Consider the following 13,644-nt stretch of genomic DNA (forward strand, 5'->3'; position numbering starts at 1 on the left):
ATACTATGTCGTTTTTTTCAGGCTAAAATTGCCTTACTATACTATGTCATTTTTTTTCGGCTAAAAACGCCTTACTATACATGGTCGTTTTTTTCGGCTAAAAACGCCTCACGATACGTGGTCGTTTTTTGGGGGCTAAAAATGCCTTACTATACATGGTCATTTTTTTCTGGTAAAAACGCCTTACTATACATGGTCGTTTTTTTCGGCTAAAAACGCCTCACGATACGTGGTCGTTTTTTGGGGGCTAAAAATGCCTTACTATACATGGTCATTTTTTTCTGGTAAAAACGCCTTACTATACATGGTCGTTTTTTGGGCCAAAAACGCAAATGTCCTGTTGTGATTGAGATGGGCAGATGACATAAATCGCTTTCTCCGACAGGAACTGGTGGAGAAGATCGAAGCCAAGAAAGCTGCACAAGAGCAAGAAATGACAACACAGAGTATTATGACTTTTAATATGTTGTGTTGATCTTTTATTTAAAAAAAAAAAAAGTGTTTTATGGTGTCATTCATACATCTAAGTAGGACACTGGGCTGGCTCTGTGGCCCACTGGTTAGTGCGTTGGATTGTGAAGGCAGAGGTCCAGGGTTCAAATCCAGCTCCGGCCTGTCGCGCTTGTGTGTTCTCTTCTTGCTGGCATGGGTGTTGTCCGTCCACCCACCCAACCATTTTCTCATCCCCTTGTCCTCACAAGGGTCGTGGTCGGGTAGGTGTGCTGGAGCCTCCCCCGGCTGTCTTCGGGCCATTGGCAGAGAGGAGGGGGCATCCTCACCCGGCTGACAGCCAATCAAAGGACCATTTGCACTAAAAACGCCTTACGATACATGGTCGTTTTTTTCGGCTAAAACGCCTTACTATACATGGTCGTTTTTTGGGGCTAAAAAAGCCTTACTAAAACATGGTCGTTTTTTGGGGCTAAAAACACCTTACTATACATGGTCGTTTTTTTCGGCTAAAAACGGCTTACTATACATGGTCATTTTTTTCGGCTAAAAGCGCCTTACTATACGTGGTCCTTTTTTTTCGGCTCAAAACCCCTTACTTTACATGGTCGGGGGTTTTTTGAAACCCTAACCCTAGTTGGAAAGCCTCTGTTGAAAGCTCGTCGTTTGTGGTGAGGTGAATAAACACAAAAAGATTAGACATTGACTAGATTTTTTTGAATCCAATTTTTTTTGACAACACTTGGAATAAAAACTCACAAATCAACATGATGATGATGATTTTGACGATGACGCGTTATTTCATCTTGCTAAAGTTGTCCATGGCTTCTTGGACTTTGTCCAGCTCCGTCTGACTTTGTCGCAGCTGAAACAAGAGACATAACAAGCTCTCGTTAGTGGTCGACACCCTTGAACGCAGACCACCCCCCCCCCACCCCCAAAAAAACGTGTTTTCTGTTGCGCTGTTGTCACCTTTTCGCCATCCTGCTGCTGCACCTTGAGCGGCACCTTGTCCCTGTAGTCGCCGGTGGCCATCTTGTCGTGCAGCTTCTCCATCAGCTTGGCCAGCTCGCCTTTCTTCGCCTGCAGCTTGGACAATTCTTTGTCCACGTCGATCAGACCCTAACAACAACAACATGAGCCCCTCTCGGGTTTCACGCGCACACAACCTCACTGGCACAGACTGGCCACGTCGTGTGGCGATGTTAGCGTTGGGGGACGCGTCACCTTGATCATGAGGTTGACGGTGCATCGGTCGGACGCGATGGCCACAGCGCAGCCCGCCGGCACCACCTGCTCGGCGCTCAGGGGGATCACAGCCTGACTGTACGACAGAGTTTGGATCTGGACGTTGGACGTCTGCACCAGAGAGACGGCGGCGGCGTCCGCGCACTGAAGGTAACCTGGCACAGGCGCGCATAGAGTGGATGGAAGAGGCGCTTGTTCAAGGGAGCACAATAAAATGCCGTGACCGGCCGATGATGTCATAGATATGCTACAGTCTGCGTGCCATGGGTGAAAATTCAAAACCAAAACAAGACCTTTTCATGATTTGGACTAATAGTGGGCAAGATGGCGGAAAAACGTCACAAGATGAGCATCAGTCAATATTGATTGTGATTGGGGGTTTTTTTCCCTTCCAATTTTACAATAAGAAAAACAATTAAAGAGGAATTAAAACAACTATCAGAAAGAAACTGTTCAAAAACACCCAAAGAAATCATGACAGACTCCCGTTGATGATCTAATGACGAAATCATGACAGCGTTCCGCGTCCACCACTGACGATTGATGCAAGTTCACTGACGTGAACTGCTGGTTGATATAAAGATTAAATAAAAACCTTTTTAAATAATGTGCTGTTAAAAAAAAAAAAAAAAAAGCATCTGTGGTAGCAAATGGAGCTGAAGTGCATTTATATTATTATTGTGCATGTTAAATTGCTCCATGTACAGCACTTTGTATGCAGCGATGGCTGTTTGAAAGTGCTCTATAAATACTGTTGACTTGACTTGACTTGACGTCATTGGAGATGTCCAAGTCTATTTCCCACGCCAAGATGCACTTCCTGTTCTCTGTTGTCATTTACATATAATTTGATTTGGTACGCTTGACAGAGTGAGTCACTAAAAGCTTTTAGGTCCAACATTCCTTTTACAGAAATCAACACTCACACGTGCTCGTTGTGTTCCACACTCTACCCCTGCCCTTTGGACATCCGTCACGTGCGACCTCACCCGATTTACCATTTGTTCAAACCCACCACGTTTTTAAAATGCGGACGGCGTGCGAGTGAGCGTCGGCGTCCGCTTACAGTCCGCTCGAGTCTTGGTCAAGTTGTAGTCAGCCCTGAGCGAGCGGATGGTCTTGACCACGTTCATGACAAAGTCCATGTTGCGGTCCACCTCGTCGCTGTTCCAGCAGAACTGCAAACACAAGAAGCAAATCAAGTCAACCGTCACCTCTTCACCAAATGTGCTTGGTTTTTGGGTTTTGTTTTTTTGTCACTCACCTCTTGAGCGTCGGGGTACGGCGTGACACAGATGCTAGGTGCGTCGAGCTGAGGCCGTCGCCGCGGCAACCTCTGGTAGAGCTCCTCCGTGACGAAAGGCATGACGGGCGAGAGCAGGCGCAAGCCCACATCCAAGCACGTGTACAAGGTCTGCCTGCACACGCCGGCCTGCTTCTCGTCTCCCTCCTTGCTGAAGACGGGCTTCACGCTCTCCTGCGCTAGCAAAAAAAAAAAAAAAAAAAAAGCCGACGTCAACGTGGTTGTTACGATGACAAACGCTCAACCTCCGTACCAGGTAGACGTCGCAGAGCTCGTAGAGCCAAAAGTTGTAGATGGCGGTGGTAATGGCGGGGAAGTCGTATGCCTTGAAGCCGGCGTGGCACAGTCCGACGGCGGCGCTCAGCCTGGACAGAATCCAGCGGTCGGCAACACTCTCCTCGCCGCACATCTGCCGCAAACAAACAAGAAGAGCACATCCGTTTTGTTCTGTGATGCTCTGGATGTGGTGCTTTCCAAAGTGTTGGCACTTGGGCTCCCCCTGGTGGTATGTGAAAGAATCATTGCCTAAGTACACTTCAATTGTATTTCAATTTTTAGGACGATCCATTTGCGCACATTGCGTTATTGTCACCCAGAAGTACATCATGTGACGTCAAACAAACAAACGAATTGGGAGATGCTAAATGTCAGCTGCACTCGCCTGGGCTTTCTCTGAGGGCACAAAATTGTCCCCCAGCGTCTTCATGGAAAACTTGACGGCGTTCCACAGCTTGTTGCAGAAGTGACGGTAGCCCAGGATGCGATTGACGTCCAGGTTGATGTCCCTGCCTGAAACGCACGCATGCAATAGCAATTTTGAACATTTAGGGGTTTTGTACTAAACTGTTCAAAATGACGAAAGAACCACACATCATAATCGCCATTCAAATTTGGATTCGCCTTTCGTGTTGACAGTAACGAATGACTTCTGAATGGCATCAAATGGTTACTTAATCCTTGCTAAAATGTAAGAAATATGGTGCCCAAAGCACTTCACAAAGTCTCACATTCACTCATGAGAAAACTATTTATCGGTAGAGTACACTGGCGCAATTTGGTGACCGCTTTTGAAAAGTTATTTTCCTTTTTAGTTTAAAATTACTTACTTTCACCAGGATCCCTGAGCATAGCGACGTCAAAGCAAGAACCGGGCACGGTTTTCTGTGCCAAAAATGCTCGCAAGCTAGCTCATGTCATGGACGCCACGGATGAAACCTGAACATTGTGAGATGTTTTGTATTTCTCTCAGTAAATGTGCTGCGGCAACAGTCGCAGCTTTTCTCAGAACACCAAAAAGTCTGAAAATGGTTCACTGATCGGTTTTCGCGGCTGGCTCGAATTCCAGTTTTGAATTAGCGCAGTTGCGTCGAATCAAAGGCCAGATTCGATGTAGTGTCGGTCCAAATGTTTGCTTCGCTTGTTCACCTTGGCTGGTGTATGCGCACAGGGCGAATCGGAGGGCGTCTGTGCCGCACTCCGGGATGCCGTTGGGGTAGTCTGACTTCTGGCCCTCCTTGGCTCGCTCCACCTCCACTGGGTCCAAGTTACTGAATGTGAGCTGCGCATGCAGACCCTGGAGGGGGGGGGGGGGGGGCAGAGGAAAGAGGCGCTTAGCAACACAACAATCCAGGTGCGCAACAAGTGCTGCAGTGCCCCCTGGTGGCCTGCTCTCTCAATACCAGGCCTCAAGGCTAGTCAATTCATGATAGATGCCTTCAATAAAAGCTCTTTGGTTGCTTATTAAGCTTACGGCAGAGAATGGTTCTCGAGGGAGCAATGTGAGGAACAAAAGAATGTGTGCGCGCGCGCGTCTGCGAGTGTGACAAACGCATCAAGGAGAGATCAGGATTCACCTCCAGGGAGATCCCAGTAATGACATCAAGAGGGTCGATGACGTTGCCCAGAGATTTGCTCATCTTCCTTCCGTGGGCGTCCCTCACGACGGCGTGCAGATAAACCTGTGCACAATTACATCACTTCTAGTTGTTGCTGTTGTTTGAGTGTCAATTAGGCTCAGAGGTGTCATCCTCAAACGCCCCCCAGCCCCTTCCCCCCTTCACTTGGGTGACTCATCTCACCTCTTTAAAGGGCAGCTTGCCGGTCAGTTTGAGGCCCATCATGACCATGCGAGCTACCCAGAAGAATAGGATATCGTGACCCGTCTCTAGCAAGGTGCCAGGGTAGAAAACACTCAGGTCCCGAGTCTGTAAAAAGAGGCGACGTTGGAGGAGGCTTCAATGGGACTAATGATGACGGCCTTTCTCAAACCTATGACAAAATTCACAGGGTTTTGTGCTGATTTACAAGTCTAGAGAGCATTTTCAGGATGGTAGTACAGACGGTGAAGTTTTGAATCTCTGGCCATGGCATGTGGGGTCCCTCAGGAGTCAGTCCTTGGACCCATTCTGTTCAGTCTGTAAATGTTTTGGCTATCACAAGTATGCAGATGGCACACAGCCAGATCCATAAATGTCCCCAACTGACATCAGTTCAACAAATGCTTTGCGTCACTGTCTCGAGCAAATTGCCAATGGGATGAACCAAAATTTCACTTTCCAGAGAGCAAGTCGGAAATCTTGGGGTGCTAATCGGGCAAGATACATCGCTGCTGCATGTCAAAGTCTGGTCAAACGTAAGCTACGTGGCAAAAACGTAAGCTACGTTGCCACGTCTTGCTACGGAAAGATATTGTACGTTGCACCATCTGTCCAGCCTGGTGCCAACTCCTGCGTCTTTAAAAAAAGGAAATATCTCCATGTGGAGGCAATTTACATGGGAAATGAAACCGGCGTTGGCACTTAAGTTTGGTGGCTCAAACGACTCTCCGCTTGTTCCTGCTGTGGCGAGTTGGTTGTTTGTACCTCATTAGGCCAGCCGAAGATGGAAAAGGGGAAAATGCCAGAGGAGAACCAAGTGTCCAGAACATCCTCGTCTGAAACATGACAACAAGAACTGAATTATTCAAGACGACTTCAGCAACCCATTCGTTCATTTTCTACAGTGCTTAATAGCGTTGCGGGTGAGCTATCCCTACTGACTTTGGCACAATCGCAGGGCGCATACAGATTTTCAAACGCAGAACGTCTCGCTAGATAATTTGCGAATGGCAAGCACGAACAGTGAATGAATGAATGAATGCTCCACTTTGGGTGACCTTGTCTGAGTGTAACTTTGCCAGAGGTCACGTTGAAGCGCTTTGCCGCCTTCTCTCTGGCCTCCTCCGCCGTCCTCCCGCTCACCCAGTAATGGCCGTCTACGTCCTTGAAGGGCACAAAGGCGACATTCTCATGAATAACGCTGCAAAGGAAATGACAATGGGGCATCTTACCTCTCCCGGTTTCACGGAGGGATCGTTGACAGTAATGAAGTAAGCGGGGATGCGGTGACCCCACCACAGCTGCCGAGAGATGCACCAGTCCCTGCGAGGAGCCAAAGAGCACATATGATACAAAATGGACTTTTGCCCAGATCGTCACGGTTATGAACGCCGGACTTGCCCTCGTCATCAAATAGACGGACGGGTATTGATCAGTTCTTGCCTTATGTTGTCCATCCAGTTGAACCAGGTCTTGAGGTGGTGGTCCGGGATGATTTTTAGGCGACCCTCTCGGACGGCGTCGGCGGCCTGCTTGCCCATGTCCGCGCAGCTGACGTACCACTGCGGCTTCAACAGGGGCTCCACAATGTCCTTGGAGCGACTACAAGTAAGCAAAAACCACAAATACAGTAAGCGCACGCGCATATGCACGCACAATTCCAAATGCCACACAAAAAAAAAGCCAAACAAAAACACACACAAACATACAACGAAAATACGCAAAACAGAAATTAAAAACAGTGACACAAAAAAAAAATACACAAAGTAACAAACAAACCAAACACATAAAAAAAAAAACAGAAACAAACACAAAACCAAAAAACAATATAAACACTAAAAACAAACACTTCGGGAAAAAAAACATGCCAGAAAAAATAAAATTAAAGAGAGAAAATAAAAAAACAAACCAAAATAAATATACAAACATGCAAAAAAAAAAACGAATGCACACCAAACAAGCATACAAAAAATAACTCGAAAACAAAGACACACAAACACAAAGAGAAATTACCAAAAAATTTAAATTTAAAAAACAGACACAGAAATATGAAAAGACACAAAAATCTAACAGGCACCAAAACAATATAAAGACAAAAAACGCTACAAATAAAATAATAAAATGAACACACACCAACCAACATAAGAGGTGCCACCCACCCCCACACACACACACACACACACACACACCAACCCCCCCAAAATATTAATTTAAAAAGGCAGGCAAATCCAGGCAGGCTGCGTCCATCACCTGCACACGGGCACCACCATGGGGTTGTCTTTGACCTCCCTGAAGTGGCCCCTGTCCTGAAGCGCCTCCAAAACCGCTTTCCTGGCCTCAAATCGCTTCATGCCCTGCGTCGGGAAGAAGCGCGCGGCAAAGTGAGCCAGAAAATTTTGCCAGAGCCGGCGTCTGGGCGCAGGCGCGTTCGGACGACGGCGTACCAGGAAGGGAGGCGGCACGTTGATGAGCAGGCCGTTCTCGTCCAGGATGTTGACGAAGGGCAGGCCGTGACGCACGCCCACCTCGTAGTCGTTGTGGTCGTGAGCCGGCGTGATTTTCACGGCGCCTGAAGGGCAAATGTTGAAAATGCGGTCAAGCAAATAAAAAAAAAAAAAAGAAGACATGGAACCAAGCCTCCATTGCAAACTTAATTTACGTTTGTGCATTTTCTGCACCATCAATCTGCAATCGTGTTGCATTTTTAATAGCGAGAAGGGAAAGAAAACCTATTTTTCAGAATTGATTATTTGATATTTTTTAAAAAAGGGAGGGGGGCGTGGAGGGAGGAAGTCAGATGAATCTATTATTGTGTGTTGCAGCCCTAGCGCTGTGCGCTGCTTCTGCATTTGGTCACCGTGGAAGCTCAGAAAGCTTTCTCTTACCTGTTCCAAAGCTCATGTCCACAAAGTCGTCAAAAACAACGGGCATCTTGCGCTCGCAAAAGGGGTGCGCCACCATCTTGCCCTTCAGGTGTCGGTATCTGGAGTCGTCGGGGTGCACGGCCACGGCCGTGTCGCCCAGCATGGTCTCGATACGAGTGGTGGCCACGATCACCTCCTCGTCTGAAGGCGATTCAACAAAGCCGCGAAGACGGCGTCACCGTGCGAAACAACACCGTCGACGTCAATCGTTCCGCTCCCGTTACCCGAGCCGTCCACTTTGTAGGCAAAGGACACCAAGACGCCGAACTCCACTTTGTCTTTGTAGCCTGGCACAGGCAGCAGCGTTCGGCCCGTCAGCTCCTTCTTGTCCACCTGCGAAGCGAGCAACACTTTCACGCAAACAAACGCGACCGGCATTTGGCACGCACGAAGCGCCGGCCGGCCCAGACCGGCTTTGGATTCAATGTTTCGATGTTCAAGTGCAGAGGGGAGCAAAGATCTATTGCAGGCAAGATATTTGTTGGAGTAAGCCTTATGAAGGCACTTTTCTAATAGCAAATCATGTATTTGAATTGCATTTATCGCCCCCCCACAGCCCTGCACAAAAAGATGCAATGCAATGCGTGCAATAAAATCGATTTGTTAATTAAAAAAAAAAAATCTGATCAAAAACATTGTACAGCGGTACCTCTACTTATGAAATCAATTGCTCCTGGAAAAATTTGTAAGTAGAGACGCATTTTCCATGTAAATGGCTTAATTCGTTCCAACCCCCTACCCAAAAAAAAATTCAGACAAATGTTTCCTAAAGCGTAACTATGCATCAAAATATGGAACAAATACATGATGCAATTAGATTATTGCACAATAAATGAGAGTTGTGGTAGAAGTCCTTCTTAGCCAATGGGATGCCAGGATGAGGCCCCTTAATAGCCAATGGCAGCGCAGCGCTCAGTATGTTGCGTTCAGGAAACTCGGGAGCTGCGACGAGCAGCCCATACTGTATATTTTTACCTTTGGTAGCTTGAAATTTCTTTTGTAACCAGAAGCAATATTTTCCTGTTGAGGCGTGATGCCAATTTCAAAAATATAATTTGCGTTGTACATTCGAAGCATTTCATCTGGTTCGTCTGAGCTTGGGCCTGTTCGTATCTTCCTTTGGAATGAGTTGGACCCCTCAATGCCACCCCGGCCCGGTTTGGCGACTGACCTCGATGTCCGAGATGGCGGAGTTGAGCGAGCAGGACCAGTTGACCAGCCTCTTGCTCCTGTAGATCACCCCCTCGTCGTGCATGCGGATGAACGCCTCCTGCACCGCGTAGGAAAGTTTCTAGAGGGGGGCCGAGGGGACAAAACGAAACAGGAGGCTGAGGAGGACGTTTCGGCGGGTTTTGGGGTAACGAGTTGAGGGAGGCTCACGGGGTCCATCGTAAAACATGCTCGGTCCCAGTCCAGAGAGGAGCCCAGCTTCTTCAGCTGGTGGTAGATGCGGTCTCCTTTTCTGCGGACGCAAAGAGTCCAAACTCAAGACCCGGCCGGCGCTTTCTCCACGTCGAGCATCATCGTCCGGGCGCCACTCACTCGTTCTTCCACTTCCACACTTCCTCGATGAACTTTTCCCTGCCCAGGTCGTGGCGGCTCTTGCCCTTGTCCCTCATCAGCTTCTTCTCCACCACCACCTGGGTGGCGATGCCGGCGTGGTCGCAGCCCGGATTCCACAGGGTGGTCTCGCCGCGCATCCTGTGCCTGCGGGCAGACGAGAAGCCGATGATCAAGGCTCGACGTTTCCCCGGCATGGCTGCGACCTTTGGAGCGTCGCTAACCATCTGGTCAGGCAATCCTGAATGGCGTTGGTGAGGGCGTGTCCCAGGTGGAGCGATCCGGTCACGTTGGGCGGAGGGATGCACATCATGAAGATGCCTTGCGGGTTGGGATCGCCAATACTTTGCCTCTGGGGACCAGAGTCAGTTCTGTGTTTTTTTTTAAGATCGCATTTCATCATTTTGCAGTCGAGGAAAAATGATTTCAAGACATCAATTCAGAGAAAGAAGCACCCGGACGGCGCGTTTACGAGGGGTAACGACTTGAGCTCATGCGACGGCGCTTACCCCGTATTCGGGCTTGAAAAATCCCTGCTTCTCCCACCAGGGATACCAAGCGGCCTCCACATATTGAGGACTGTACGAGTCGGGCAGCGGACTGACGACATCTGCGAGGAACAGGCAACACGTCGAAATATTCACTTGGGGCTAAAAACGCAGTTCACGTTGCTCATGTTAAACGGCTCCTCCTTACCGGCGGGGCTAAAATGGAACAATATAACGCCACAGCGGCACCTTGACCGAAGAATTTAATTCGATCTGTGGCCGCGCATCAAATGAATGGCAATGCCACTACATACTCTGTTGCAGCCCCACAAAAAAATAACTAAGATTTTTGTCATGCGTTTGCAATAAAGAAAATTTGCTGTCTTTATATTCTGAAATGAAATGAAACTAATAGCGTGTTAAGAGAAATCACCTTTTTTCTCCCCAGTCGGAGTAGGAATATTGTAGGAGATGACCCCCAACTCCTTCTTCTCAGGTTTGGCCTTTTTCTTTAAAAAAAAAAAAAGAACATGAGTAGACTAAATCATACCTTTTAAATCACATCTTTGATTATTCTTACGTTAAGAGCTTACACATGCGACATGCGGTCATTAACTCATTCAGTACTGGCCAATTATGGACCAAGTCTGAAAAGACGTTTATAAACGTCTTTGGGAGTGAATGAGTTAAATGAATGGTAGATAGATTCATTGGATGCAGTAAAAATAAAAATTGTAGGAAAAAACATTTTCCACGTAACAATTTTTTATAGTCTTCACACATTCAATGCCAATTTTAAGACTCTACTTTTGCCTACCACGTAAAAAAAATAGATTTAAATACCTGCATTGAATGCCTGGATTCTTTTCTAAAAACGAAAAAACGTCCTTGGCACTGAATGAGTTTGAACTGTGTACTGTAAAATGAGACTCATACCCATTGTACAGTACACAGTTAACTCATTCAGTACCAGCCCATTCTAGACCAAGTCTGAAAAGACGTTTAAAAACGTCTTTGGGAGTGAATGAGTTAAAAAAAATAAATCTGGAAATGATCGGGCCCATGTGCCTGCTTGAAAAAACCTCAAATGTGGCCCTTGAGCACCAACCCCGCCCCGAGCTCAAGTCTCGAACTTGAGCGACGTTTCACCTCTGTGGCTGGCTGCGTCTTCTTCTTGGCCTCCATCTCCTTTTTCTGTTGGAACTTCTCCAGCTTTTCTCTCTTCTTTGCCTCTTTCTTCAGCTGCGCTTCCGTCTTGGGCGGCCCTGAAATCGTCCCGACGTCTAGATTTCGTCTCAAAACAACAATGAGCAATGTACAAAAGTCATTTGCCGACCGTTCAGCGTCGCTTGCGCCATGTCACCGGCGGCAGCGGATGGATTCGAACAAGCTTTGGCCTCTGCGTTTGTCTTCACCGGCGCCATCTTCTCGCACAGCGTGACTTTTCCCAGCACTTTGATGAAGTGCGGCTGGTTGATGCAGGTGGTGAACCATCTGGTCACGTTGGTCAACGCGTCCCTGTCGGACGGCTCCAGAGCCTACGTGAGTAATGGCAGACAAGAGGACGAGTGAGGATTCGGCCCAACGCAGAGAGACGTGAGAACACACACGTATTTGAAGGGCAGAAGAAGAGCCGAGGCCACGGCCATGTCGGCGAGGGTGACGCTCTCCCCCACGAGGTAGGTTCTTGGCTCCAGCATCTTATCCAGAACCTTCAGGATGCGCAACAGCTCAACACGGGAAGTCTGCTGGAGCTGAAGCGTAACACGAAATGTTAATAAATCACTTGGAGGGGGGGGGAGAACAAATGGCCCTGTTGATCACAATTAAGCAGGGAAACACTGATATGCCGAGTCAATTACTAGACACTACCAAATAACATGTTTACCATTATTAGTCATTTCATGACAATTTACAAAGTTCCTGCTGTTACTGATGTACTTTCTGGCATTTATGGGGTTTCACACTGTGACTTAAAAAATAAATAATTGATGAAAAACTCCCTCACCTTTTTGTCCAGCGTCACCCCCATGAGGGGAAAGACAACGGCGCACGATGGCGGAATGAGCTCATTGTCGGCGAAGCTGAGCCACTGCCACACCTCACTCTGCTGCTTCACACCCGAGCCGGCCCTCTTCCCTTGCGCGGCCAGGTACCAGGCCACGGCGTTGGCCCCGCTCAGCACGGCGCCGCCGTCCCCCGCGCCCAGCACCAAGGCGGGAGTGGAGCGGGCGCAGAGATTGGCGGGGGGGTTGTCAGTGACGGTCTTGACGCCAGAGGACGGCCACGCCTCGGCGGCGAGGAGAGCCAGCAGGCTCCGGAAGTCATCGGGGTGGGGGGACACGTAAAGAGTGGCCATCCCTGATGGAGACACACAACCAAGGATTCAGACTACAAAAATCAACACTGGAAACAGGCATTATTCGCATCTAACATGAACTCTTAAGTAGACAAAATGTGATGCATGCCATGTTTTTAGGGCAACAAAGGCCAGTCAAAACAAGGCTTTGAGGTTGACAAGTGGTAGCCCTTTATTGCTGAAGTTAGGTCATCTTTATTGTCAAATATGCTTTATGTATGACATGACTAAGAAGTAAGCATGCTCGCCAATTCCAGGGCACATACACAGAAATGAGATTTCACACTCACATTTACATAATGGAAAAACACAGTGTTCAATGAACCTATCAGATATGGTTGGCAAATATGTGATGCAGCCGCAGTATTTGGTACGTAGTCTGCATGTCGAAGGAGATTCGAAATCAGATTTTGTAGACTGTGGGGCAGACATGCCAACCACTCATCACCATTTCATATTTTATAGAGCCATTGTCGTAGTGTATGAAGTTGAGTATGCATCGTATATTGGAGTTGAATTCCAAACAGACGAGCAACGAGAAAGTGAGCCGCTTAAGTTTGATTGTCGCCATCTGTCAAAATCTGACTCAAGTCAATGCTAAGTTAGCTCTCGCTTTCAAACACAGTCAAACACCAATTTTAGCCACAATCGCGTGCTTAGTACGAGAGAAAAGACGTTGTCTGAAAGTGGTAGCGTGGTGAGGCTAAGTATGTCCACGAGTGCGATGCTCCTACCTTTGAAGGAAACAATGAAAGACGCCAGCCGGTCAAAAAGCTGCTCGCCGTATGAGATCTCTCACGCCACACTGAGCGGTCTGATGCAATGAGACGCCACTTCCGTGTTGCGTCACTTCCGTCCCGGCACGGAAGTCTCCAAGTAAACTTTTTCCAACCATTTTTTTAAGACGACTGAAACACACATCGTTTCATTATTAAAATAGTCGTTAAAATTGTAATCTATTCTTTAATGCTTTGTTTTGTTTTTAGAAAATTTGTTATTATTATTATCGATGTTAATTTTATCTCTTACTTGTTGATAACTCATTTACATGAACGGCATCTACACTACCGTTTTGAATAAACCGTTAGTGCTATTGTATAAAGGGTGGCTCGGTGTTGACTGGTTAGCACGTCCACCTCACAGTACAGAGGTGCAGGGTTCGATTCTGGGTCCGGCCTTCCGGTGTGGAGTTGGCATGTTCTCACCTGCGTGGGTT

General features: G+C 47.7%; 1 protein-coding gene across 5 annotated transcripts; it reads right to left on the minus strand.

The window, feature by feature from the left end:
- Positions 1 to 1,157: 1,157 nt before the first annotated feature.
- Positions 1,158 to 13,250, minus strand: vars1 (valyl-tRNA synthetase 1). Of its 5 annotated transcripts, none has more exons than XM_086114075.1 (29): positions 13,163 to 13,250; positions 12,078 to 12,430; positions 11,680 to 11,823; positions 11,433 to 11,607; positions 11,219 to 11,334; positions 10,503 to 10,578; positions 10,091 to 10,191; positions 9,806 to 9,933; positions 9,564 to 9,728; positions 9,402 to 9,483; positions 9,193 to 9,312; positions 8,246 to 8,354; positions 7,983 to 8,162; positions 7,542 to 7,666; positions 7,348 to 7,451; positions 6,541 to 6,699; positions 6,330 to 6,420; positions 6,156 to 6,261; positions 5,863 to 5,933; positions 5,080 to 5,205; positions 4,855 to 4,959; positions 4,427 to 4,574; positions 3,663 to 3,790; positions 3,255 to 3,500; positions 2,963 to 3,175; positions 2,765 to 2,876; positions 1,678 to 1,853; positions 1,423 to 1,572; positions 1,158 to 1,315 (listed from the first exon to the last, which is right to left on the minus strand). In XM_086114075.1, the coding sequence occupies exons 2-29, from the start codon at positions 12,426 to 12,428 to the stop codon at positions 1,247 to 1,249; spliced, it is 3,876 nt and encodes a 1,291-aa protein (XP_085970201.1). In that variant the 5' UTR covers positions 12,429 to 12,430; positions 13,163 to 13,250; the 3' UTR covers positions 1,158 to 1,246. The 5 variants fall into 5 exon arrangements, with proteins under 5 accessions (XP_085970201.1, XP_085970202.1, XP_085970200.1 ...); XM_086114076.1 differs by having other exon boundaries at positions 3,255 to 3,410; positions 11,406 to 11,607; XM_086114074.1 differs by having other exon boundaries at positions 11,406 to 11,607.
- Between the last annotated feature and the right edge of the window lie 394 nt (positions 13,251 to 13,644).

This window comes from Hippocampus guttulatus, chromosome 6, assembly GCF_054856545.1.
Source record: "Hippocampus guttulatus isolate MCC_2025c chromosome 6, RoL_Hgut_1.0, whole genome shotgun sequence".
Classification (NCBI taxonomy): Eukaryota; Metazoa; Chordata; class Actinopteri; order Syngnathiformes; family Syngnathidae; genus Hippocampus; species Hippocampus guttulatus.